At 51.7% G+C, this 25,504-nt stretch overlaps 1 protein-coding gene across 1 annotated transcript in view; it reads right to left on the reverse strand.

Moving 5' to 3' along the window:
• Positions 1 to 6,820: 6,820 nt before the first annotated feature.
• NTRK3 (neurotrophic receptor tyrosine kinase 3) overlaps positions 6,821 to 25,504 on the reverse strand; it is a 213,996-nt gene continuing 195,312 nt past the window's right edge. Inside the window, exons 16-17 of the mRNA XM_036355835.1 lie at positions 10,977 to 11,135; positions 6,821 to 8,172 (exon numbers count right to left, since the gene is read on the reverse strand). Of these exons, the coding sequence (XP_036211728.1) occupies positions 7,987 to 8,172; positions 10,977 to 11,135 (345 nt within the window). The 3' untranslated portion in view covers positions 6,821 to 7,986. The remainder of the gene's footprint in view (positions 8,173 to 10,976; positions 11,136 to 25,504) is intronic.

Genomic DNA, 25,504 nt, shown 5'->3' on the forward strand with positions numbered 1-25,504 from the left:
TTTAAGAAAGCACAGGCCTGATCCACACTTATTGGTGAGCACACATGGGTGCGCGCATAAACACACACACATACACACATGAAGGTCAGTGGGAAAAACACACTTGCAGCACATGGCCTTGTATTGAAGCATTGGAGTGTAGAGGTGTGTGTGTGTGTGTGTGTGTGTGTGTGTGCGCGCGCGTGCGCACATGTCCACGTGTCATACTTTGCACTGTGTGAGCTTGAGCATCTAGAACATAATACAACGCTGATCGCTGCTGGTAAGTAAAGATCAGGTTTGCTTCTGCGCGGCTGCGACATTCCTTGGCCCAGACGTCTGTTTTCCTAGTCAATAAACACGGTGTCTTTGGCTGGAAGCTGCCATTGCTCCGAAAGAAAGGGCTAAGGCTGTACAACGAGATTCTTGTTACTCGTCTCCAAGACAAGAAGCAAAGTGGGAAATAAATTTCACAGAGAATCAGAATCGGAAAAGCCGCGGAGAAATCTGTGCTCGGGCCTTCGGGGTGAAGCGTTCCAAAACCGGGGCGCGTTTCCCCCAACGCCCGACACCGCGGCAGACCTACGGGCAGGAGGTTGGCCGCGGCTAAGCGAAGGGGCTTCGCTTCAGACTCCTGGTGTCCTGGACGGCCCTCGTTTGTAGAGAAGCTGTGACTCAGCTCTGAGGCTTCCCCGGGCCGCTGTGTCTCCTGGTGGCACCACCAGTGAGTTGGAAAGTGCGCTGGGGATGCTGGGGCCACCATCCGAGTGAGGAGAGAGCTGACAGCGGGGCCTGGGGGATAGCTGCATCCTCTGTCCCCACCAGCAGAAAAGAGGCCGGGCCCGGCCGGTGTGGCTCAGTGGTTGAGCACTGACCCATGAACCTGTCAGGGCACATGCCCGGATTGTGGGCTTGATCCCCCAGTAGCGGGCATGCAGGAGGCAGCCGGTCCATGATGCTCTCTCATCACTGATGTTTCCATTTCTCTCACTCTCCCTTCCTCTCTGAAATCAATAAAAAGTTTTTTAAAAAAGGAGCTGGGGCTGCCTTGCTTAGAAGGAAACACCTTCCAGACCAGGGCACGCTCTCTGCCCATCAGAACCTGACGCCCCGCCTGGCCACCTGGCTGCAGCCGTCACCTGCTGCACGTGGACCTGGACAAGCTGAGAGCCTGGGAGCCCAGGGCTCCCGGATTCCTTATCAACAAGGTCCCTTTGTGCGGCACTGGATACGCTGCAGAGCTGTGCGTCCTTGTGGAGTGGCACCGTGCCCTCCCGTGCGGTCCTTGCGGGGGAGGCCAATGCCATGACAACCACTGTCACCCGGAGAGAAGGCCTGGCCCAGCATGGCGCTCAGACAGAGGTCGGCGCTCCCCTCCTACAGTCACATCCCCACGGGGACTCCTCTGCCCAAGGTCCCGGACCCAGAGCGCGTGGGTGGGGGAGGGGGAGGCGGTGGCCCAGGGCGGCCACCAGGTTCCAGGCGGGAGGCGCCCAGGCCCTGGCAGCATCTCAGTGAGCAGAGCGGGAGGCTAATGGAGATGTCGGCGCTGTCTGACACCCAGGAGCCACCGCAGGGCAGGCCCCTTCAGAAGCCCTAATGCAGCCGTCAATCCCACCCGCCCGCAGGAAATGAGAGTTTTCTGCTCCGTGCGCCGGATCACTCGGCGCCAATTTCCTCCCTGTGTGAGGCCCACTCGGTTTGTGGTCCCGGCTTCACCTCCTGTTAAGACTCTCGCGGAGTCGGAGGGGCAGGCTGTCAGTGCCATGGAAGCAGGAGGATAGAAGCCAAAAGCAAAAAAATAAAAAAGAAAAAGAAAAAAAAGAAAAATGGAAGACAATCTTCTTTCCTGGGGTTCACTTTTCGGCGGCAGAAAGCAAAAGTCCAATCATCTGGACCAGGTTTGTTTCTCCATCCCCGGGATGAAGGTCAGGTAGCTGTTAAGTGGAGACGGGACATGAACACTTCGCCAAGAAAAACAACAAAACGTTGAAGGAAGCTGTGCGTTCCAGTGTGTCCCAGTAGTTAGCTTATTTGTTGTGCTGCTGTTCTTATGGCTCCCATGTGCTCTTCCTAAATGAAAGAATAGCCCCGGCCAGTGTGGCTCAGCGGCTGAGCGTCGACCTATGAACCAGAAGGTCACGGTTTGAGTCCCGGTCAGGGGCACAGGCCCGGGTTGTGGGCTCCATCCCCAGTAGGGGGCGTGCAGGAGGCAGCCGATCCATGATTCTCTCTCATCATTGATGTTTTTCTCTCTCCCTCTCCCTTCTTCTCTGAAATCAATAAAAATGTATCTTTAAAAGAAAGAAAGAAAGACTTCCAGACTCAGACTCCGGCGCTCCCATTTCTCATTGGGCCTCGGGGATGTTGCATCGGGAAGAACGTACAGGCTCCCAGCCTACCCTCAGACTTTCAAGGGCGACGTCTAAATCTGTCACTGTCCAAAGTGAGAGGAAACCAATCGCTCCCGTAAGATGTGAAGCTGAACAGCAAGACCCGAGTGCCAAGCGCCCCTCAGACATCCAACCGGCCTTTTGTCACTTCCGTTATCTTGACACATCTTCTGTTCGGAACGTCTGGCTTTGTCGGTCCCGAGTATCTCTCACGAGCTACGCGCTGGGCCGGGCGCGGCGCACAGAGCCACGTTCACCATGGTGATGGGGGAGAATTAGCAGAGCTTGCGTCCTGCCGCTGAACGATGGGAGTCAGCCCAGCCCACGGGGGAAGACCCCTTCGTGATGGCAAACTGCACGGCACGCCGTGTTGTAAGCTCGGATCTTAAAGAGGAAGGGGATCTCGTTTTCTTACTTTGACCGGGAATTCCAAGTACTGTGAGGAGCCCCCGGCCCCCCAGCTCCAGGGAGCTCCCCGTGAAACAGAAAGGTGTCTATGCCCGCACACCTGAGACCGGGGTGAGGCAGCTCCTGGTGCAAAGTATGGCTCTTGTGTAGGCACTGGAGGGGGCGAGCCTCCAGAGAATGCACCAGGGAAGCAGGCCGCCAGAAGCCAAGATGCAGGCCTGCGTGTGGAACAGCTGATGCTCACAGCCAAAGCCCTAACACCCAGCCCAGTGACGCTCACAACCAAAGCCCTGACACCCATCCGGTGACGCACAGACACATATCAGCGTGGTCGGCAATGCCTTTCAGAAACAGCAGGCGATGGCACACCTCTCACAGCCCCTCTGCCTGTCCCTGCCAGGGCCGGGTTCCCCCTGTAGTGCCAGTGACTGACATGCCAACCCCCCAATGGGACAGGATGTGGCAGGATTGGCTCCTGTGTGACCCATCAGACAACCAGCAAGAGTGGCTTCGGGATGCTCAGAGCGCTGTCGTCAGCATAAGCTGACTCAAGGGGCAACGCCTGACCCAGCTGCACAAGAGGACACGCTCCCCATCATGCCTTTCTGCGTGCCCCGAGGCCAGGGCCTCTCTGGCTGCCTCCTCCCCGGGAATCGCAAGGCCCACGCCGACCAAGCACTGTGGGATCGATCTGCTGCTGGCTGCACGCAGACCTTCATGGATGCCGTTCTGATTGAATATACAGATACAGCGTACAAGGCATGGAGGCCCACACCTTCGCTAGCGAGCGCTCCAAAGCAATCCCGAAACATCTCCTGCAGCTCAGACAGAGATCAGAATAATGATAAAAAAAAACTTGGAATTTTTCTTAAAACCTATTATGTGTTGGCCAAAAAAAAAAAAAAAAAAAGAGGTATTTCGTATTAAAAAAATAAAAAAGATTGATGATGATCCAGGGACCAGAAAACATAGCGGCCACAGCACCACGGTTTGGGTAAAGGTGCCAGTGTGCGTTAAGGCGAGTGCCAACAGGCTGGCCCTCCGCCCAGGCCGACAGAAGACTCCCGGGGACACATGGAGGCAGCCCTCCAGCTGCTGTGGGCACACGGGCTCGTTCAGCAAGCAGCTCTGAGCTGCTCCTTTGTTCCAGATGGTGAGCGGCGCACCGGGAGGCCCCCAGACCTCAGGAATGTCCTGGCAGCAGCGACAGCTCAAATCAGGATGATACCGCTGCTGTCTGGTTTGGAAAAGCGGGGCCAAGAAGCCATTCGTCGTTCCCGGATGAAGAAGAGCTATGGGGATAGCCTGCAACGTCACACGCAGCTCCAGACAATAGCAGGGAAAGGTAACAGCCACTTGAGTTCAGATGGGCACCAGAGCCTGGCTGGCGTGGCTCGGTGGTTGAGCGTCAACCCATGAACCAGGAGGTCACGGTTTGATTCCTGGTCAAGGGCACATGCCTGGGTTGTGGGCTCGATCCCCAGTGTGGGGCATGCAGGAGGCAGCCGATCCATGATTCTCTCTCATCATTGATGTTTCTCTCTCTCACCCTCTCCCTTCCTCTCTGAAATCAATACAAATATATTTAAAAAATAAAGAGCAGGAGAATGGAGTCCCTGGCTTATCTGCCCAGCTCCCCCCGCCAACATCCCTCAAGACTAAGTCACGGAGCCTTCCTCCTCCTCACTTGCCTTCTACAATCCATTTCCTGCCGTTGGTAACCTTTCTTCCTCCTCCTCATCCTTACCCATCTTTCACTTTATCTTATTTCTAACAACTTAAAAAAAAAAAAGTGGGACCAGAACGCAGAATTGTTTTTAAACCGAAAGGGACTCTAAGAAAACCTAGTACAGCCTCTCAAATGTTTCGGGTGAGAAATCTGATCATCGGAGAGCTTAGCTGACTGGGCCTGGGTCACCGGGTCACTCAAAGGGGAGCCGGATTCTAGCGGTCTTTCCACCCCTCCACACCCCACCTAACTCTCCCCACGCGTCCTGCGCTCTCTGGTGTGACCAGCTCCCTTGTGCTTCTGAGCTGAGCCTCGCGCAGCCCCCTAAGCTCTGTCAGCTCTCCTGTGGGTGGTGGTTTCTGTAGGATTTAGCACCAAAAAGATTTGCACTGGTGTCGTCTGCGAGTGAGCATCGCGAGGAGAAGGGGACCGCTCAGCCTGAGCTGGGAGGACCAGGGCCCTTTCAAGGCTCGGGGAGCCTCATCCGGGGTGATTTGTGCGTGATCTCTGCTGAGCGGAGGGAGCGGCAAGTCCTTGTCTCGTCTCTAAAGGGGGCTCAGTGAGCCTCCAAATCCCACTTCCAGGTCAGGGCTGCGATCAGAGGGCAGCACATGGGTCAAGTCCAAAGTAAGGACCTGGAGTGACCCTGGGCTGTGGCACCCTCCTCCCGGGTGGGCACCCAGCTGCAGGCCGCTCATGCCCCGGCCAGGAGGGGGCCTGGCCGGGGCGAACAGGAGCAGCCTGCAGCTGGCGGGAGGCAGCTCACAGGAGGCTACACCCTCGCAGCCCCTCAGGCACTTCCTGTCGGGCTGCAGATGTCGGGATGCAGTGGCCTGCTGTGGCCCCGTGAGCCGAAGGGTGGTTGTTTCAAGACTCACTCAACCACAGTAGGCGCTTTAAAAATAAATAAGTGAATAAATAGGGGAACCTGCGCCAGTGCTTTTCGGGTGCGTAGAGAGGCTGGGAGGGGCGAGGAGGCCAGAGACGCGCCCTGGGCCTGAAGTAGCCCCGGGCACCTGGGCCTCGGGATGGCTCGCAGTGATGAAGGTGGGAGGGAGAGAGGGCGTCCCCTTGGAGCCCAGCCCTGCCCAGGCCGATGGACCCTCAGAGGCAGTTGCCTCCCCCCCCCCCCCCGCCCCCATCAAGGCCTGGGAGAGCCATCCTGGAACTCCAAGAGGGACTGAGAAAAATGCCACAGTGACAGCGCTTAGAATCCAATGGTTTAAGAGGTATATGGGGCCAGAGGTCAGCAAGCACACCCCTCCTCTTGCAGGTGGGGAAACAGTCACGGCACGATGAGTCCACGCCCTGTCTTGCTACAGGAGGAGTACGCATGCCCCTCCCCCTCCAGAGCCCCCCAGCCCCCTCCATTCCCAGCGCTCTCCCCACCTCCTTCCCGATCCAAACCCCTGGATGGTTTCACTCCTCAAGGCTCACAGGCCACCATGTAAAGCAGACTCTACACAGCCCAGCAAGAGCAACAAGCGTGAGGCGCCCCCGCCCCCCGTCCGCCACCCTTTCTCTTCTGCTCTCACGACAGGCAGCTGACACTTTCCCTCGGGCCCCGGTGACCCGGTCCAGGCACACATCGCCCTGAGCCACCAGCCCGAACCCCGACTGCGCCCTGCGTGCAGCCCCACCAGCCCCCAGCGCCCGAGGCCTCCCGTGGAGGGGGTCACTGCCACAGGACAGCAGGGGAGTCAACCCAAAGCGCGCCCCTCAGAGGCCCTCAGGGCTGGGCAGCGGGCACTGAGAAAACCCCCGGCAAGCTCCAGCACCCCCCCCCCCCCACGGCCCAGCTGAGCAGCCCCTCCCCACCCCCACAGCCGACAGTCCGAGCACAGCTCTTCTGTTAGAATACAAACATGTGTTGGTCTAAAAAAAGAAGGGAAATCACAAACACAGAAGTCAGTCCCGAGCTCCACACCGGAGGCCCACGCTGCAGCTGACCAGGCACCCCGATGAGGATGGTCCCTCCGGCGGACGGGGCAGGGGCAGGCCAGAGGCCCCCGGAGGCCCCGATGGGCAGTGGCCAGTCCGTGAGGTGGATCTGTGCTTGGGGTGAGGTGTCCCGGAGGGGTGCACCCTGGCCTCCCCAGCAGGAGGCTCCGTGGGGCTGTGGTCCCAGCTCTGTGGCCCTCAGTCCTGGACAGCAGCAGCCGGGAGGGCAGGCAGGGGAGCGGGCGCCGGCCCAGGCGTCTCCTTCTGTCCCTGAGCAGGGCTCATCAGGACGCAGGGCCTGCGGCACTGGCCACGCACTGGCCTCTCCCAGAGGATCCCCGCCCCCACCCACCCCACCCCCACAGCGGTTTCTCAGTCCCTGGGCATCCACGGCAGCTCCCAGGCAGGCAGACACACCAATCCGCCCAGGGCCCCGCACGCGAGGAGCATGCCAGGGCCTGTGCCACGGGTCCACCGTGGACTTGGGAGACGGCCAGGAGGTGGGGCCGGGATCCGGGGGAAGCAGAGGACCCAGAGGGGTGCATCTTATCAGGACCAACAAGGACGAAGTCTCCCGCTGCTGAGACCCTCTGTATCCACGTGTGAAGACAACACGGGCACGTCCCTGCTCTGACCCCAACGCCCCGCAGGCCTGAGTGTGGGAGGCGGGGCCCGGGAGTCCTTCGGGTGATGAAAAGGCAGCGCAGTGCCTCGAGGTGGGCTGGGGTCACAGCTCGCTCCTCGGTGGGCCTGTCAGTCCAGAAAGCCCGCCAGTTCTTGATGCTCCGAGGACAGACGACACCCCCCAGGGGGTGGGTTACACGGGAGACGCTGTGGCCACCCGGACCACGTGTCCTTGTTGCTCTTTGCTCAGTGTGTGGGCACCATCGCCGGCTCCCGGAGGCATAGGGACGACACTTTCCAGTAGAAACAGGGTCTTTGGAGGAGACGAAGGTCCCGGGAAGAGGGAAGGCTTGGGGGCGTGGCCAGGGGAGAGGGAGGCCCAGGTCGGGCGCGGGTCCTTGCTGAGCACGGCCGGTGCCATCCACGCAGGCGCCCCCCTGTGCAGGGGATCGGGGTCCACCCAGCTCCTCCCAGCCCCCGTCTCTGTGCATCGTCCAGGTCTTCCGCCCTGAAAAGCCAGAGCCGAGGAGGCACGGGCCACAGCTTAAGTCAAAGGGAACTTGTGTCTGTGTTCGTCATGTTGACGATTGTCTGAGTTGTCGTTGTAGTCCTGTGGTTTCTGTGTTAGCAGCTTCTCTGGGGATTAGAGAAGGGATCTCTCTGTAGATATAGATAGATAGTAGGTATATAAATATATATATTATATATCTATATACATATAGACGCCAACTGCCTTTACAGGGTTTCTTCTTTCCGTTTTTCAGTGTCGTATGTGTAGCAGGCACTTGAGTTTATATGAAGATGTTCGCTTCAGTCAAGGGCGGGGAAGGGGCTGTGAGGGGGCAGGGGGGGCGTGTGAGGCTGGAGAGAGGAGGCAACAGGCAAGACTCCGTGACCACAGCCGTCGCGGGCCTAGCCGAGGATGTCCAGGTAGATGGGGGTGGCCTTCCCCAACGCATGGAGGATTTTGTAGATCTCCTTGATGTTGAGCCGCTGCTGCGGCTCCCTCTGCCAGCAGCCGAGCATCACGTCGTACACCTCCTTGGGGCAGACGCGGGGCCGCTCCAACACGCGGCCTTGGGTGATGCACTCAATGACCTGGAAGAGCGGGGAGAATGGGGACGTTACATCGGAGCTCGGCCGGGCCCCCGCCGGAGGCCGCGGCTTCCCTGGTGGGTGCAGCACAGGGCCCGGACCCACGGCACAGGCCGCGGGCGGGGCAGGGGACAGAGCAGAGGTTCTCGTCAGTCCTGTGTGTGCGGGTGACGAGGACAGGGGCTGGTGTGGCATCGCCAGGGGCGCCCACAGATGTTCCTGGCACTCCGCCTCCCGGCCGGGCCTTCCTGGATAGACTCCCAGTGCCTCTCCCCTGACCTCGCGCCTGAAGCTGCTCCGGACGACCCGGCTGCTTCATTGCCCAGGAGTGGGACTGGCCTCTGACCTGCCCCTCCCCCTCTGATGAGCAGCCCGACTCTGAAACCCCTTGAGGGAACCTGGGACCACCTGGCCCCTCCATGGCTGTCTCCCCCTGGGGTCCCACTTCCTGGGGAGCTCCTCTCAGGCCCAGCCTCTGTGCCCCTCGCCAAGAGTGCCTCCACGCCTCGACAAGGCCCATGCTCCCTGCTCTCCGCACTAAACCACATGTGCCATTTAATTTAAAGTCCCCAGCACAAGGGGGGACTCACAGGGCCCCGCTGGGCGGCCAGTGCACGCTGGACCTCACAGGAGCTCAGCACACTCACCTGCGCGATGGGACCCACTGTCTGCTCTGACCGCCTCCTACCAGGGTTGTGGGGACCAGGTGAGAACAAGAAGGGGACCACATGGCCCCCATAACGCAGGGAACGCCACAAAGAGGAGTCGGGGAACGCACAGCACGAAGGGCTGGCCCCACCCCAGCTGGGCATCTGGGGACCGAGCCTGTCATCTGTGGTGCATTTTCAAGTCCTCAAGGACCTTCTCCGCTGATGCTGAACATGTGAATCTTCAAGGTTTCACCTGCCACTTCTCAGGTGGTTCTAAGGGTTAGCTCTCTCACTACTAGCTCTACCGCCATCTAGCCTGGGGCACGGCACCTGCCCCGAGCTGCAGTTCCCTCACTTGAAGATAGGTGGCGCTGACAAAACACACAGAAACCTCGGGGAGCGCCTGAAGCCTCTGTCTTGATTTCTCTTTCTATCTCCCTGTGGCCCCGTGTCACTCTGATGACCCTGGATGGCTTGGCTTGTCAAGCCCTCGTACATCTCCTTCTGGGTCGTGTCGACCCCGGAGTCTGCGATGGCTCACTTCTCGGCCATCCTGGTAGGACTTCGGCAGCTCACGTCCCTACTCTTACGAAAGCCATTTCCACCCACCACCACCTGTGACCCCAGGAAAAGGGACCCAGTTCAAAGTGCAGTAGCAACTGCTAAGGCCAACGCCTATGCCCTCAGCCGGCTCTCCCCCCCCCACCCCCCCCAACCCCCCAGTGTGGGCTGACCAGGCGGTCAATCTCCGTAGAGAACCCGACTGCCAGTGATGGCTGCTACCTGGCTGCCGGGGCTGGTGGGGAGGGACAGGGGATGGGGTAAGACGCCTGCTTCAAGGCCGAGGCCTCGCCAAGCAGTTGGAAAGGACCAGAGACACACTGTTGGCTACCAGGCCAGCCTGGATGTCCAGGGCCTCTGCCGCCACTCAAACCCTCAGCCCAGGTTCTGTCTCTACGGGGCCACCAGACGACCTGAGCTGCGCTCAGGGCACACGTCTGTGCATGTGTGTGTGCACGTGTGCATGTGTGTGCCCACCACCAGTCCCACCCCCAGGAAGAAAGGAGCAATTTTTTAAAACATCATAACAAATGGGTTCGGACATACACACTTTTATTTTTTTTAAAGGTCATTAAACTGTTTTGTCCTATTTTAGAAAAGGCGTTCAGGACCCGTTCAGCTTATCAATGATGAGATGTCCCTGAGTTAAGTGGCCAGGGCATAAGAAAGCACAGATGAACACAGCTTCCAAAGAAAAGATAATTTCTTGGGTATTTGGATACGACTCCAATCTGAAAAGGCCCTGTGTGCACGTTTCTCCGGAAAACATTAGGCCATGGGGATGAACGCCATCTCGCCTGGGTTTATTGCGTCGGGAGACGAAACCCCTCCCTGTCTACAAGCTGCACTGAATCGTGGGTCGGCCCGGCTCCAGGGCCAGCATAACAGAACGGCTTTGGGAGCAGAAGAGGCTTGCGACTTTGGTCTGAGCCTCCCCCACGTTCTAGAAGCTCATGCCTCTGAGACCCTGGCCAGGCCATCTCAGGACCCCACACGGCCCCCCTCCCTTCCTTTGTCCTGCGCCTCAACAGGTGATTGTGTGAAAAGCACTGAGTCCACACATCGCGAAGGTGCTTGGAAATTAAATGTGGTTTGTATTCTTTAGGCTTCGTGTAAATTAGAAGCACCCCTGGTGTTTACTGTTATTGTGTTAACCGTTAGAGTTCACTGTGTCCCATGAACAACACGGGCTCTGCCCTCCTCCCTCACGGCCGGCACTTCCCCGCCTGGCAGGCCCGGAGCCTTGGGGACGCAGACGACGGGGGCCTACCGGGCGGGGCGTCCTCACAAGATGGCACAAGTGAAAACCTCGCAGTGGCTCTTTGTCATCCTTGTCTTTCTTGGCGAACAGCGGTGGTTTTTGAGAGCAGCCCAGCACAGAGAACCGTGACTTGCGTCTCAATTCGGAGATCTGATTTCATGCTCTGGGTAATTAGACCTCATTTCCTACAGCTATCGTTTCGTCCTACCAAGGAGCTCTCCCCCGCCCCTTCTTATGCCTCCTGCTTCATGCTCTGCGTCTGAGTCTTGGCCTGAGCTCGCACCTGTCAGCCTCAGCCCCCCGCCCCCCGCCGAGGCCCCCCGAGGCCCCTGTACCTCCGTGTTGGAGAGCTGGAACCAGGGCTGCTTGCCGTAGGTGAAGATCTCCCAGAGGATAACCCCGAAGCTCCACACGTCGCTCTCCGTGGTGAACTTCCGGTACATGATGCTCTCGGGGGGCATCCAGCGGATGGGGAGCATGGTGTGACCTCCGACCTAGCAGGGGTGGAGACAGAGGTGCACAGAGGTGAGCCGGCGGCCGGAGTCAGCCCCGTCTCCCTGCACGCTTCCCACGGAGAGGCACCCGATGCATCTTATCCTAAGACAGACACCCCTTCGTGCAACTTGCTCAGAGCCTATGAGAGGAGACCTGCAGCAGCGAAGGCGGCTAGAGGAGCCATGAGAGGGCACACCTCCAGGATGGAAAGGCCCCTGGCTGGAGGGTAAGGAGAGATCGCAGATGATTTCGGGAGGAGAGACGGTGTCAGGATCTGGGGCTACGGGGCACCTAGCCGTGAGAGGGAGTCCAGAGTCGCTGAGCGAGGCGTCAGGTATCGGAGTATCTGCAGGCCTCGGGTTCGACTCTGTGGCCAAGGTGGTTCAGACACAATATGGCCCATGTGCATCTGATGTGCCTATCACTTCCACACAATCACCCTGATGTTCTCTCACCACGACCTAGGGCTCCGTGTTTCCAGGGAAGGGGACGGAGAAGTTCAAAAGTATGGAAGACCACACGCTAATGAGAAATCACGGGGCCACAAGAGAAGGCACAGCAGGTCTTAGCAAGAGCTCACAGGCCAGTGAGGGGAAACTCTCAAAACCGCCCGAGGAGGACATCAGCCATTGGGGGGGGGGGGGGCAGGCCTACGGATCTGAGAGTCCAGGGCAAGAGGATGGGACGGAAATTGGGGTGCCCCTGGGAAAAACATTACGGGGACCCTCACCGCTCAGCAGGTTGCTGGCATCAGCGTAAGTGAAGTAACAGTCACAGGCTGTTGTAGAACTCGGGGCCTAAGTGCATCATTAGTACAGGCAGCCCTAGCGATGGGAACTTCCGGCTGATACATGGGATTTGTTGTTAGGAAACTGATTACCGCCGATAAAGAGAGCTCTCTGTGAATTCCTGATGAACTATTAATCAGAAGAGCCACTGCCAGCGTAGACCGGTTGGAGGAATCCTAATAATGAGCATTTAAGGAGGATGACTTATGGGGGAGACGGGCAATCTCGCTTCTCCAAAGAGAAATCACGTTAGCCTGGCCCACTTGAAGGAATTGAGAAGATAAATGATGACATGGATTTGCAGAAGTTGTTTGCGGCCTGGGATTTTATAATCAAGACAGCTCCGTAGCAAGTGTAAAGACAGAAGGTGATGTAGCCCTCAGACAAGCCAAGACTCAGAAACTTGACCCCTCACAGCCTTGACAGGAAATGAAGAAGCAAAAAGTAATTGAGGCTGTACTACAGGAAAACAGAAAAGTGATGTTAGAATATACACTGACTCGGGATACAACGGTGCAAAGCAAATAAGCCACACAAATGCAATTTAAATCTAAATAAATGGCTGCTAATTTGGTAGCAAAATGGGGTGCAACTACTAATAAAGGCTTCTATTAAACAAAGTCATAAAGTAAATAATAATACTAATAATGCTAACAGTGTTACCACTGCCACTATTAGCAATACTTATTTGGAATGAAACTTCTAGATAATTTCAGCCATAAGTGCATAGAAAATGAGGTAGAGAGATAATTAAAAGCCTGATAAAGTCTTTGTCCTTACAAGGGACCGAAAGGGAGCTCACAGACAGCCATCAGCTGTTGATTATAATGACTTAAATTTAAATGAGCTTGCTACAATTTTAAAGTAGCTTCTAGAAGAATAGATATAGAACATATAGCTTCCAAATCAGTTTTAGGAAAATAGGACCAAAAAACCTCTAATTAATAACAAAATAAGTACACAAAGGAATGGGACAATGGTGAGTAGAAAGCACAAAATAAAAAAGTTTAAGGAATGTCACTATAGACAGTAAGTACAAATACTATCTGTTAAGAAAAAAGTATATTAAAAATCAAATGCATGTTCTTTATAAAAGGTATATCTAAAAGGAAATATCAGAAAATATTAAAGATGAAAGAATGCAAAAATATGAGAAACAATAAAAGAAAATATGAATATATGTTGACTATAGACTATTCCATGTACATGATAATATATATTAAATAGATAATATATTGAAATTAAATATATATATGAAAAATTTCAGGATGCCAAGAACTATATGGCAACAAAGTGACTTATAGCATATTTAAAGATGGTAAATTCACCTTTATGATAATTATAAAGCTTTATGGTCCAATTAAGATAGCACCAAAAATGTATAAAGAGTAAAACAGGTTATAAATAAAAGGGAACTGACACCTATAATTAGGATGGGAAAATAAAACACTCTTCCACAAATTAACAGATCAGGAAGACAACGTAAGTGGAGATGTGTTTTTAAAATACAAATAAGGAGTTGTCACTGTTAGATGTGAGTGCCGTGTGTTGTCAGGCCCCCTAAGAGGTTGCATATTATTCTCAATTATCTAAAAATCATTTACAAACACCAATCACTATGTTATACCTCAAAGGAAATCTAAAATTCCAAGGAGGAAAAAAGGTAAATAAACTGAAAGTAAGAAACATTTACTGTACCAAATAAAATACAATAGGAATGAAGAACAAAAGGTTAATTTTTAAAAGGTTCTCTTTGGTCGATTAAAAAGAGTACTATTTGGCAAAGAAAACAATTGAAAATAAAATTTAAAACTATCATAATAATAATAATTACAGTCCTATTAGTTGAGAGCTATGAAATATTGCTAAAGTAATTTTGGGGAAAAACTTATAGCACTTAAGCACTTATTTCTAAAATAATTTAAAGTAGATTTTAACTAAATAAGAATTCTATTTTAAAAAGGTAGCAAAGATATACAAGGCAAACTTATAGAAAGCAAGAAAAAATAAATAATAAAGATATAATGAGGAATTAGTACAAAACAAATCAAATAAACAATCAAAAGGGCAGAGGGAAGCAGACTACTAGTGTATCTACATAATCAATTGCTAGTTCTTTCAAAAGTAACATAAACCTTTTGCAAGGTTAATACGGACACAAAGGACACAATGAAAAAATGTTAAGAACATTGCAACAATAAAATTTGAAGTATAGATGCCATGATTGAGTTAATACTCGAAAATATTAATTTTAAAAAAGGTAAGAAAAATAAAAACTTAAATACAAAACCAATTACAATTGTAGTAAAAAAAAAAAAAAAAAAAAAAAAAAAAAGCAATACATTAAAAATATGTACCAGGACCAGTTGGTCTTATGGGTGAGTTCTACTAAAGTTTTCTATCCTATTGATACTTTTCCAAACCAAAACCAAAACAGGAAGTAAAAGAAACTGCCCCAGCCACACTCTGGCTCAAATTCCCTATTGACCCAATCAATCAAGCTTAGCAAGCAGCCTTTAACATACGAATACAGACACTGTCTAGGTAACTGATCTACACATGTGTAAAACATCTCTGTTATGAACATAGTCTCAAAACCTGAATAAAATAGTATCTTATCGAATCAGCAATAGGTTATAATAATTCCACATTATAACTCAACACGTTTTATGTACTAGAAATAAAAGAATGCCTCAGTCTTTTTAAAAAAAATCTGTTTAATTTACTAAAGTAAAAGGAGAAAAGCTATCCTTTTCCAACACCTTTCCCGATTCAAAGCTCTGGTTCATTACTAATAGAAGGTCATGTCCTCCATGTAACACACCAACGATCATATTTACTCGTGACACATTAGAACCATACAGGTATCGTCTACCACTGATTTTATCAACACCGTTCGGGTGAGGTACTAGCCAATGTGATAAAGCAGAATTAAAACAAGGTAGAATATTTAAAAGGCAGAGTCAAGCCCTAGCCAGTTTGGCTCAGGGGATAGAGCATCGGCCTGTGGACTGAAGGGTCCCAGGTTCCATTCCAGTCGGGGGCACATGCCTGGGTTGTGGGCTTGATCCCCAGTAGGGGGCGTGCAGTAGGCAGCCAATCGGTGATTCTCTCTCATCATTGATGTTTTGATCTCTCTTTCCCTTCCTCTTTGAAATGAATAAAAAAAAAATTTTTTTTTTTAAAAAAAGGCAGAGTCAAAACTGCCTTTGTCTGCATATGATATGACTGTTCAAGACGATTCATTAAAAAGCAATCAGAACAATTAGATGCTTTAGTAAGCTACCCAGGAGTAAAATGAGCATCCAAAAATGAAGCCATTCTCATATACACCGACAGCAAGGGCTTACTTCACAATTCAGTAGAAAATGAGATTGTTTGAAACAATAGCAACAGGACATTTAAAATTCCTAGGCTTAAACCTTAGCAGAAAATATAGAAGGTCTAGCTAAAGAGAAGTATTGAAAAACATAAAGGAAGACCTCCACAACTAGAGAGACATGTCTTTTCCTGGAATAGGAAGACTCGGTATCATACATCTCCTAAATCTCCCAGGCCTCTCTCAAATTAGTCTAAAAATTCAACACAATGCAAATAAAAGCCCTAATGGAATGATGTGTGGGGATTGACACAATGATCGCAAAAGCCGTCTAGAGAAGCAAATGCCTGGTAAAAACTAGGATACACTTGAAATAGAACAACAAGGGTTACTTGCTTGGTCAGATAGCAGAACATATTATCAAACCACAGCAATGCGTACACTGTGTTATAGGTGTAGGAACAGACAAATTTCGTTGATCAATGGAACAAAATAGAGTCTAGAAACAGACCCATGGGTAACTATTGGCATCAAATACATGAAATGATGGGTTAGTAAGCAAAGCATTGGGACAATGAACTGTTCATTGAAAAAGTACACGTAGATACCTACCTCACACCATATACAAAAATCATTTCCAGATGGATTAAAGAGCTAAACATAAAAAAAACAAAACAATAATAATATTAGAAGAAAACTCAAGAAAAGTATTTGTATAACTTTAGGAGAGGAAGACCTTCCTAAATAAGACACATGTTCAAGAAGCCATAAAGACTAGGACTTAGAGATACAACTTGTAAAAGTAAATACTTTTTTGCATGGCAACAATACAAAATAAACATAGCTAAGACACATGACAGAGAAAATATCTGCAATATATACATATAACAGACAGAGAATTACAATCCATATATTATAAAGCGGCCCTTTAAATTAGTTTAAGAAAACAACCCAGTGGAAAAGTGAGGAAAGAGTGAGAGCAGACACGACCCACAAAAAAGCTACAAATGGCCACGGACACATGAAGAGATGCCAATCGCAGCAACAAAGAGACACATTTTTTTTTTAAATGTCACGTGAGAAAAATGGAAAAGACCGATAGATACTATCTGGTGCTGGAGAGGGTGTGCGGAAAGGGTGGCTCTCAAATGCCGCTGCTCAGGGTAAGGCGGCCTCTTCCAAGGGACCTTTGGCAGAATCTGCCCACACTGGGGATGTAAGTGGCCTCTGAGCCAGCGATTTCATTTCTAAGAGTCTTACAAAAATACTTGCTCCTGGAAGCAGGAATCCTTGGTTGAAGATGGTTATTTCATTGTTTGTGAGGGCAACACGTTGTCACTAAATGTAGATGCGGTATATAAAGGAATATCGTGTGGTGATGGGGAATATGCCTAGGAGATGTGACATGAAAACTCCAGACATCCAAAATCTGTATCAGCATTCTCATTCATGTAAAAATACGTGCACACAAGCCAATCACATATCCCTGGCAATAATGTATCACCCTATAAGCGCACAGGAAAAGGTCCAGAAAGATAGCATTACATTACACCAGTGGCTTCCTCTAGAAAGGGGGGTGATGGTGAGCCCTGATTTAAAAAAATAAAACAACACCCCTCAGGTTTCATTATGAATATTTCAAAATTTTATCTTGATCATGTATCACATTTGTAAATTTAAAAACAATAAAAGGGAAAAACCCTCTCCATGAATAAAGAGAACACAGCGGACTTCATTTAAGTTCTGTGCAAAGATGACGTTTTTGAAAGAAAGGTACATTTGTGATCGAAGCTAGTAGAATGTTCTGTTGTACCCGGGTTCTTGTTTTAAAAAACAGAAGTCAGGAATTTAGGAACGTTTCTCTTAATACAACATTGGAAAGAACAGATTCCTCCCCACTGGTTCTTGCGTTTGCCCCGCGGGATGGTTATAGACACGATCCACGGTCAGTGTGCCACGTTGAAACCTCCCCCTTCACAAGGAGGGAGGAATCGAGTGAGCGGGTGTAAACTTCGATGAGCGCACACGCGTGAGACGGGTATGGACTGGCTGTCAATTCTCCCACCGAGGAGAATTTGTAGTGTGGGTGTGTTTTGTAAAACGGAGAACCCCTGTGGGCCAGCAATCTTCCTTCTCAATTACATTTGGATGCGCGCACGCGAGCGCGCGCACACACACACACACACACACACACACCCCTACCTGGCACCCTCAAAAGGAAAGACCACTCTCTTGTTCATTCTCAATCTCTGGAGAGAAAACCTAGAGTACAGATAAACGCCGTGAAATATGGGTACAGTTGTTGAAATTAAATGTCTCTGGCGGCTGGGGAATAAATGGTTGTGCAGTCGGGTCGTTTCCAGTTCTTTTCAAACAACTGATCCAAAAGAATTATCAGTCGAGAGAAGATTAAAGAGGAATTTTGGCAAGAGAGCCGTATGAGATTTTAGGCAAGTATCTAGATAATAGTGTCAAGAACGGAGTCATGTGTCAGTAACAAAACCCGTTCCTTTCTCGCCTATTTGTCTCTTGTGAATAGCACTTCTCATTTCTGATATTTGTAAAAATGAGAAAGAAACAGAATTGATCCGGAACCTTTCTTACTTTAGCAATAAATAATATTTATTAATAAATACATGAAGTGTTGGAAATATTATACTTGTAATTTCTCATATTCATCAAACGTTGGCATGTATGCGCACTATGTTGATCCACTGCCTATTTCTGTATATTACTAATAATTGTAATGATAACTCAATCCAAAAGCTCTTAACATCTAGAAACTTATGGTTATTGGACATTAAAAATTAAATTTAGATCTTCATACATACTTTTGTCATAGTAAATTATGACAGAGTGGCCAATAAAAGGCTTTCATGCATAGAAACATAACACATAAGGATAAAACTCGGTAGGGTAACTGGAATGAAAATATAAATTCAAGAAGAAAAAGAAAGCATGTAAAATTGTTTAAGGACTTGTTCATGTGTTTAATAGATGCTCTATTAAATTTTCTGGTATTTAAAGTTCATTAGATACATTAAAGAAATAATGTATCTTTAATGTCACTATTTACTACATTCTGAAAATGGCATCACTGGCAACTGTTTTAAAATTATGTTGAAAATTTTAGATGGCAACTTAAAACATGCAAGGGGCAGACATGCTTTTGAAAAAATATATATTTCTATTCATTTCAGAGAGAAAGAGAGAGGGAGAGAGAGAGATAAACATCAATGATGAGAGAGAATCATGGATCAGTTGCCTCCTGCACGCCCCGCACTGGGGATCAAGCCCGAAACCCGGGCATGGCCAGCGTGGCTCAGTGGTTGAGCATTGACCTATGAACCAGGAGGTCATGGTTTGATTCCGGTCAAGGGCACATGCCCGGATTGCGGGCTTGGTCTCCAGTAGGGAGCGTGCAGGAGGCAGCCGATCCATGATCCTTTCTCATCATTGATGTTTCTCTCTCTCTCTCTCTCTCCCTTCCTCTCTGAAATAAGTAAAAATATTTACAGCACACATATACATACAGGTCAAGTGTTACGACGTTTAAATTTCAGTTGGGTTACTTCCTGCTCTCCACCCTGATGCACACAGGCTGTGTGTGGGTCACCTGGCAGAACTCTGTTTCCCAAGTTTGTGGGTGGATGCCTGGGGGGTGTATTCAGCGGAGTGCCTGTCTGACTTAGACCTACAGCATGTGTGTGTGTGTGTGTGTGTGTGTGTGTGTGTGTGTGTGTGTGTGGTGCAGCCACAAGCACACGTCTGTCCGTGGCTTCACCGTTACGGGAATTCCGTGGATGCCACCTTCACACAGGGACTGAGGTTTTCTGCAGCGACATCAGACTTCTGACTGAATAAGGCAGACCTGCTTGCCTTCTGTGCACCTCTCTCCCTTCTCTGAACAAGGTAGGGCCAACTACTGTAGACGCAGTGGAGACCTCAGCCCCAGGTCTCAGGGATGCTGGGGACTCTGGGAGGGAAGGGGACAGAGGGGGCCACCAAGCCCTCATTGCAGCCTGCTCCCTCTGAGCAGGGCTCTGTGGCAGCTTACGCAGAAGCAGCCACTTAGCAGCGTCTCCGAGGAACGGCTGTCTCAGGCTGAGCCCGGAGGCCCAGGATTAGGCAAAACTCTTGGAGTCGCCCCAGAATGCAAGGAGTTTAGGAGCCAAGCGTGAGCAGTGAGGGCCTGGAGGATGAATCGCCCATTGTGATGTCCCCAACTCACTCACCGGTGCCACCTTGGCCTGAGCAAGTTCTGGGACGGAGGCTCGAGAGCACATGCCTTTCATAGCGTCCTTTTGTCTTCCTGTTCAAGTCCTGCCTAAGTGCTGGCGCTCATTCGAGACCTCACTGTCCCCTTCGGCCCTGAGCAGTATATTCTTTATAGAGCAGACACTGCAAGTCAAAGACGTGGTTGGAAAAACAACTCGGCCCCATCTTCCTTTCGGAATGCCTAGACGGGGAGCCTCCTCCCTGCTCTCAAATCTCCTCGTGAAAACAAACGCTAGAGAAGATGTTAAAAGGGCTCAATTCACTGAACAAAGCTGGAGGGCTCAGCTCAGATGCACCATGGTCCACACGGGCCTGGACCGGTCCTCACGCACCCCACGTTCTTGCTCAACACGACCGGGTAAAAGGCGTCAGGAGAATAAAGTCTCCTGGTGCTAAATCTAGATTTGCAATTAATCTGTACAACTCGGGTACTGACAGGTTTCAGTTTAGATTCAGGCTAATTTAACCAAAATAAAATATTCCCTTTGAAACCTCTGGAGGCCCCTCCCAGCGCCGGGAGAAGGTTGGGGTTCTGAGACGCCCGGGTCCCGCACAGCCCGCCTCTACAGCAGGCCCCAGGGCGCCGCTCTGCAGTGGAGCGTGTGAGCCAAGGGCAGTCTCGGATGAAAGGGAGGGAGGAGCTGTCCGTCCCTCCATGCAGCATCTGGCATCCCAGGCCATGCTGGGGGCGCTGCAGCTGCAGGTGGCTCCTTCTCTCTCCAAAAACAAGCCCTGGCTCTTGGCTCCCCCTTCAAGGTCAGATGGCGGGAGGACTGCTCTGCAGATGAACCAGGAGAAAGTCTTAAATGCAAAGCCAGTAATCAGTTGCATGATCTTTTCAAAAGCATTCCTACTCATTTAAAAAATATATATATATTTCAGAGAGAAAGGGAGAGGGAGAGAGAGAGAGAGTCATCAATGATGAGAGAGAATCTCTGATCAGCTGCCTCCTGCACGCCCCACACTGGGAATCGAGCCCACAACCCGGGCATGTGCCCTGGCTGGGAATGGGACCATGACCTCCTCGTTCAACCACTGAGCCACGCCTTCCTACTCTTACTAGTATACACATTCACGTCTCCAAGGGCGCAGAAGGCAAATCAGAGCAGGTCACCTGTGATCTTGTTCCCAGGGTAACAGAACTGGGAGAAGATATATTTCTCGGAGTCACCTAGAGGTGGCGCCATGTAAGGCTGGGGCGGGTGATCCCCGGGGTAGCAGTCCTCATCTTCATTCACTTAAGCCTCTGCTTGCTTCCATAGAGCAGCAGAAGGAGATGCCCAAAGTGGAAGGCTTGTCCCAGGGAACAGGGACACAGGACCACAACCTTGTGAGTGTTCAGGCCAGTGGTTCTCAAGCTTCTGGCCCTTTAAATACAGTTCTTCATGCTGTGACCCAACCATAAAATTATTTTCGTGGCTATTTCATAACTGTAATGTTGCTACTGTTGTGAATCGTAATGTAAATATCTGATATGCAGGATGGTCTTAGGCGACCCCTGTGAAAGGGTCGGGTCGTTCGACCGCCAAAGGGGTCGCGACCCACAGGTTGAGAATTGTTGGTTTAGGCGATGCCAGGAGGGAGGGAGCAAGGGCTTAAGCAATTTAATTGAATTAAAAAGGCTGACAAGTCAAAGATCCAAGCCTCACACCGAAACAGTTCTGATTGCAGGGCGTTCTCGCACCCTCCCACCGAGAGAAGGCTCCTGTACATATGCTGTAAGCGACATGCATTGACGGGTGGGAGCGGCAGACTTGGGAAAAAGTGATGGAGATCCTGGAATCAGATTTCCATGAAACACACACCCGTAAGCGCAGAAGGAGGGTTGTCATTCAGAAACATCGAAATCTGCGTGCAGATGCGGGGAAGGAAGCTGGGCCCGACACGGGCCCCGTGTGAGCTCATGACAGTGACCCCAGGACACAGGGTCCCTCCCCAGACAGAGGGAGAAAGCGGTCAGTCCTGGGCGTGGCCCTCAGCCTTCCTCTGTAGGCTGTGCTCCCCGGAAAGCCTGGCCGACTCCTGCAGACGTGACAGGGGTATGTCAGGCCTGCTCAGCGGGCTGTCCGTGGCAAGGCCTCTCTGAGGAACACCAGTCTTCCTTTCTGACTTTCAAAATGCATCAGCCTTGATTGTTTGGAAATCTCTTTCCCATGAATGTCTCTTTCTCTCCGATCGCCGTCTCAGGCAGGAGGAAGAGGAAGACAGAGAGACAGAGGGAGAGAGAAGCAGCAGAGGCTGAGGCCGGTGACTGATTTGGGTCTTAGAATTCAGCTGCCCCAGAAACATTCCCTAAATCTGGATTCGGTGACTGTTGACACATACATTGTCTTTTCTGCTTAAGATAGCTTGGGTAAGGCTTTCTGTCACTGCAGCCGAGAGAATTTCCATAAAACCCTGCAAAAGCCAACCCTCCAGTTAGCCTGTATTTGTAGGGCTAACATGTCGATTTCTAGAAGCGAACTTAGGAAGAGAGACGCCGAGAGATCCCAGGGGCCCAGCTGGAAACTGGCGTGCTCCGCGAGGGCAGCACTGCAGCCTGCCTTCTGCCCACCCTTCTCCCCTTCCCTGCCAGCAGGGTGGCACCCGCATGCCAGGGCTTCCCCAGCCACAGGGCATCACAGGGCCTGGCTGACGGCATGTGGCTCTGAGACCAGCTCCTGAGCGGAGAGCCACCTTCTCCAGCCAGGAGGTCGGAGGCTGCACCAGGCATCCACCAGCCATTAGCTCAGCCCCAAGTACCAGCAAAAATCAGAGGAACTGTCTGATCCTCAGGAGAGGGAAAGAGCAGCCCAGCAGGTCCTGGCAGAGGGCAGGGCGGACTCACATCATCCCCCCAGCGCCCAGAGAAGGTCCTGTCACAGACCTGCAGACGTCTGAATTGCTCAGGAGTCATCGGTCCCCAAGGATTGTGGAGGCAGACAGACTTGACAAGCTTGGAGGTGAGATTCAGAACAAGGAGCTCAGAAACTCAGCATGGAGACTGGAGCAACGTTCCCAGTGAGCAGCCCCGGGACTCTCTCCCCTCCCTGTCATCCCCCCCCCCGCCCCCACGCCCACAGCCACTGGGCAGAAACCTGAGCCCCGCCCATGCCAGGCCGCCCTTGTCCTGCTGATCTGAGAGCATCAGAGAGCGAAATGCGGAGGGAACTAGGAATTCAAAGATTGATCACCATTCAATGGGCAGGGCTCCTCTCTCAGGATAAACCTCCAGGTGGGAACCCAGAGGCCTGGCCCCAGGACCCCAGAACCCATTTCGCTGAACTTGTAAGGCCGCAGCAGCACATAACGAGGAGGCCTCACCCACAGGAGAAGGGGTTGGGGTCTCCCCAAAAGACCAACCTCAACCATCTTGAATGGCAAGGCTTGGAAACCACTGTCTGCAATGCCGAGGCTGATAAATGATGTGGGTTTTCCCTCCACCCGAGTCCCAGCTGTTTTAGAAACCTCTCCAGCTCACAGCCACCTTCATGGCAGCCTAACCTCCCCAGAGCTGCAGTGGCAGCTGAAACACACGGGCATGGTCCCTGTGCGCCTTGGGCCTGCACCGAGACAGGCGTGTGTCCTCAGGTTCCTTAGGAAAACTGGGTTCATCTGGGTGGGGCGTCACAGCCCTGGGCTGCAGGCACGCGGGTGTCAGGGCTGTGCCTAGGATCGGGCGGGTTCCTGGACCAGGCACGTTCATGACACTAGCCTCACAGACGTGCGTTGAAGGCCTGAAAGGAAAGCACACTTCGTGTGTGTGAGTGGCAGGTGGGACTTACGTGACCAGGGGAAGAGGAAATATCCTTGTTAACTTGAAATACAACCTGTCATGTCTAATCTTTACCCCTGTTCCCACCGCGGCTCCACAGGCACAGGGATGCAGAACAGAGGAGCGAAGGGATGTTGAAATGGGCTAACATTGCAGAGAAGAGCTGCTTTGCTTGCTGGTGTGTTTTTGTGGGGAGGGGACCCGGCCTGTTAAGTCAGGTGAGTGATGCCGGGCCCCTCAGCTCTGAGAATCCCAGGGGTGGAGGGAACAGACCGCAGGCCACGCCGTAAAGGACCAGCGCCTGGCGGGGTTGCCATAGTCCCACAGTCAGAAGACTGCAGTGAGGGACGTTCAAGTGCCTGGAGTATATTCCTAAGTGACACTGCCATTGCGATGGCAAAGAAAACCCTTGATAGATGACAGAGTAATAACGTCTTTCTCCCCGTATGACACATGTCGTGAAACTGAGAGACACGGCCTGGACGTGCACGGAGACCGCTGGATACGTATGTCCCAGGAGTCTGGGAACTCACAGTACCGCGGGTGGAACAGCCTCCTTCAGCATAAAGGGAAAACTGGGGAGAGCCCTGGCACCCCCAAATAATTCCTCACTTTGCGACAGCAGCTCTCTGTGCCTGCAAACGGGGGTCTGCCTGCCACGTACGCTTCCTAAGAGCTCATCTTATCCATCAAATAAGATGCTACCTAGTTTTTTTCCTGGAAAGTCCATGAGTGCCCATCACAGAGAAACACAGGTCCCACAGTGAGGATGATGTTTAGCAGAACCATAGTAGGTACGATGTGGTCGAGGGACATCCTGCTTCCTGCTCATAGCAGCCTCCGCTGGGACGAGGTCAGGCTGTGGCTCCCACCCCAAAGGCCGGCAGGAAGTCTAGGACTCCCTTCAAATGCAGTTCTTCACTCCGACCCCTGCGGGAAGTCTCTGCCCAGTCTCAGGCCTCAGCATGCACCCCCCCACCCCCATCCTCTACACACAGACCCATGCACCCCTCCTTCCAACATGCGTGGCCCAGGCACTCGGATGCACCAGTCCAGCTCCACCTCCTCCCAGCATGGAGGCCACAGGGGAGCCTTGCTATCACGCCCCGGGATATTCCATGCCCAGCCCCCATTCCCGGGGACAGGGACACAGGGAGAGGCGGCAGCAGCTGCTGGGCCTTCATGCACACTCAGCACGGACAGCAACACCCACCCCACCACGGCCCTGCTCCCAACCCAGCCATGCAGCTCAGCCTCCGCGGGACCTCGGTCACCTGGCGAGTCCTGCCTCCCTTGTCTCCCTTCCTCCCGCTCCCGCCATCTGGTATGTCTGGACGGATGCGGAGACTGAGGAGTAAAGACAGGGCTGCCCACTTAGTTCAACCTGGGCTGAAATCCTGGCCCCTGCTCTACAGCTCCGTTCAAACATCAGCGTTCTCATCCCTAGCGGGACCCCGCTAACGTCTTCGTGGGAACAGTGTGGATTAAATACATTAACTTGCTCAAAGCCCCTGGCAAAGTCCCTGCCTGGTGTGGGGCCTCAGCAAATGTAAGTTGTCATTCCTTGTCATCCCCAGGGGCAGGATATAAAAGAAGGAAGGATGGCCCGGCCAGTGTGGCTCAGTGGTTGAGCGGCGGCCTATGAACCAGGAGGTCATGGGTTCCATTGCAGGACAGGGCACATGCCCAGGTTGCAGGCTCGATCCCCAGTGTAGGGCGTGCAGGAGGCAGCCGATCCATGATTCTCTCTCATCATTAATGTTTTTTCTCTCTCTCTCTCTCCCTTCCTCTCTGAAATCAATTATATATATATATATATATATATATATATATATATATATATATATATGGTTCTCAACCTTCCTAATGCCGCGACCCTTTAATACAGTTCCTCATGTTGTGGTGACCCCCAATTCCATTGTTACAAACTGAACATAATTAAAGCATAGTGATGAATCACAAAAACAATATGTAATTATATATGTGTTTTCCAATGGTCTTAGGTGACCCCTGTGAAAGGGTCGTTCGATCCCCAAAGGGGTTGTGACTCACAGGTTGAGAACCGCTGAGATATATATATAGTAAAAAAGAAGGAAGGGCTTGTGACAGCCTGGATGGCCAATGGAGTCAGAGACTGACGGCTCCAAGTGGATGAGCCCACAGCGTACCCGCCTTCTGACGCCCGGGTCATCTGTCGGAGAGGAAACCACATTAATTACCAAGCAGGCG

Source organism: Myotis myotis, unplaced genomic scaffold, assembly GCF_014108235.1.
Source record: "Myotis myotis isolate mMyoMyo1 unplaced genomic scaffold, mMyoMyo1.p scaffold_m19_p_23, whole genome shotgun sequence".
Taxonomy (NCBI): Eukaryota; Metazoa; Chordata; class Mammalia; order Chiroptera; family Vespertilionidae; genus Myotis; species Myotis myotis.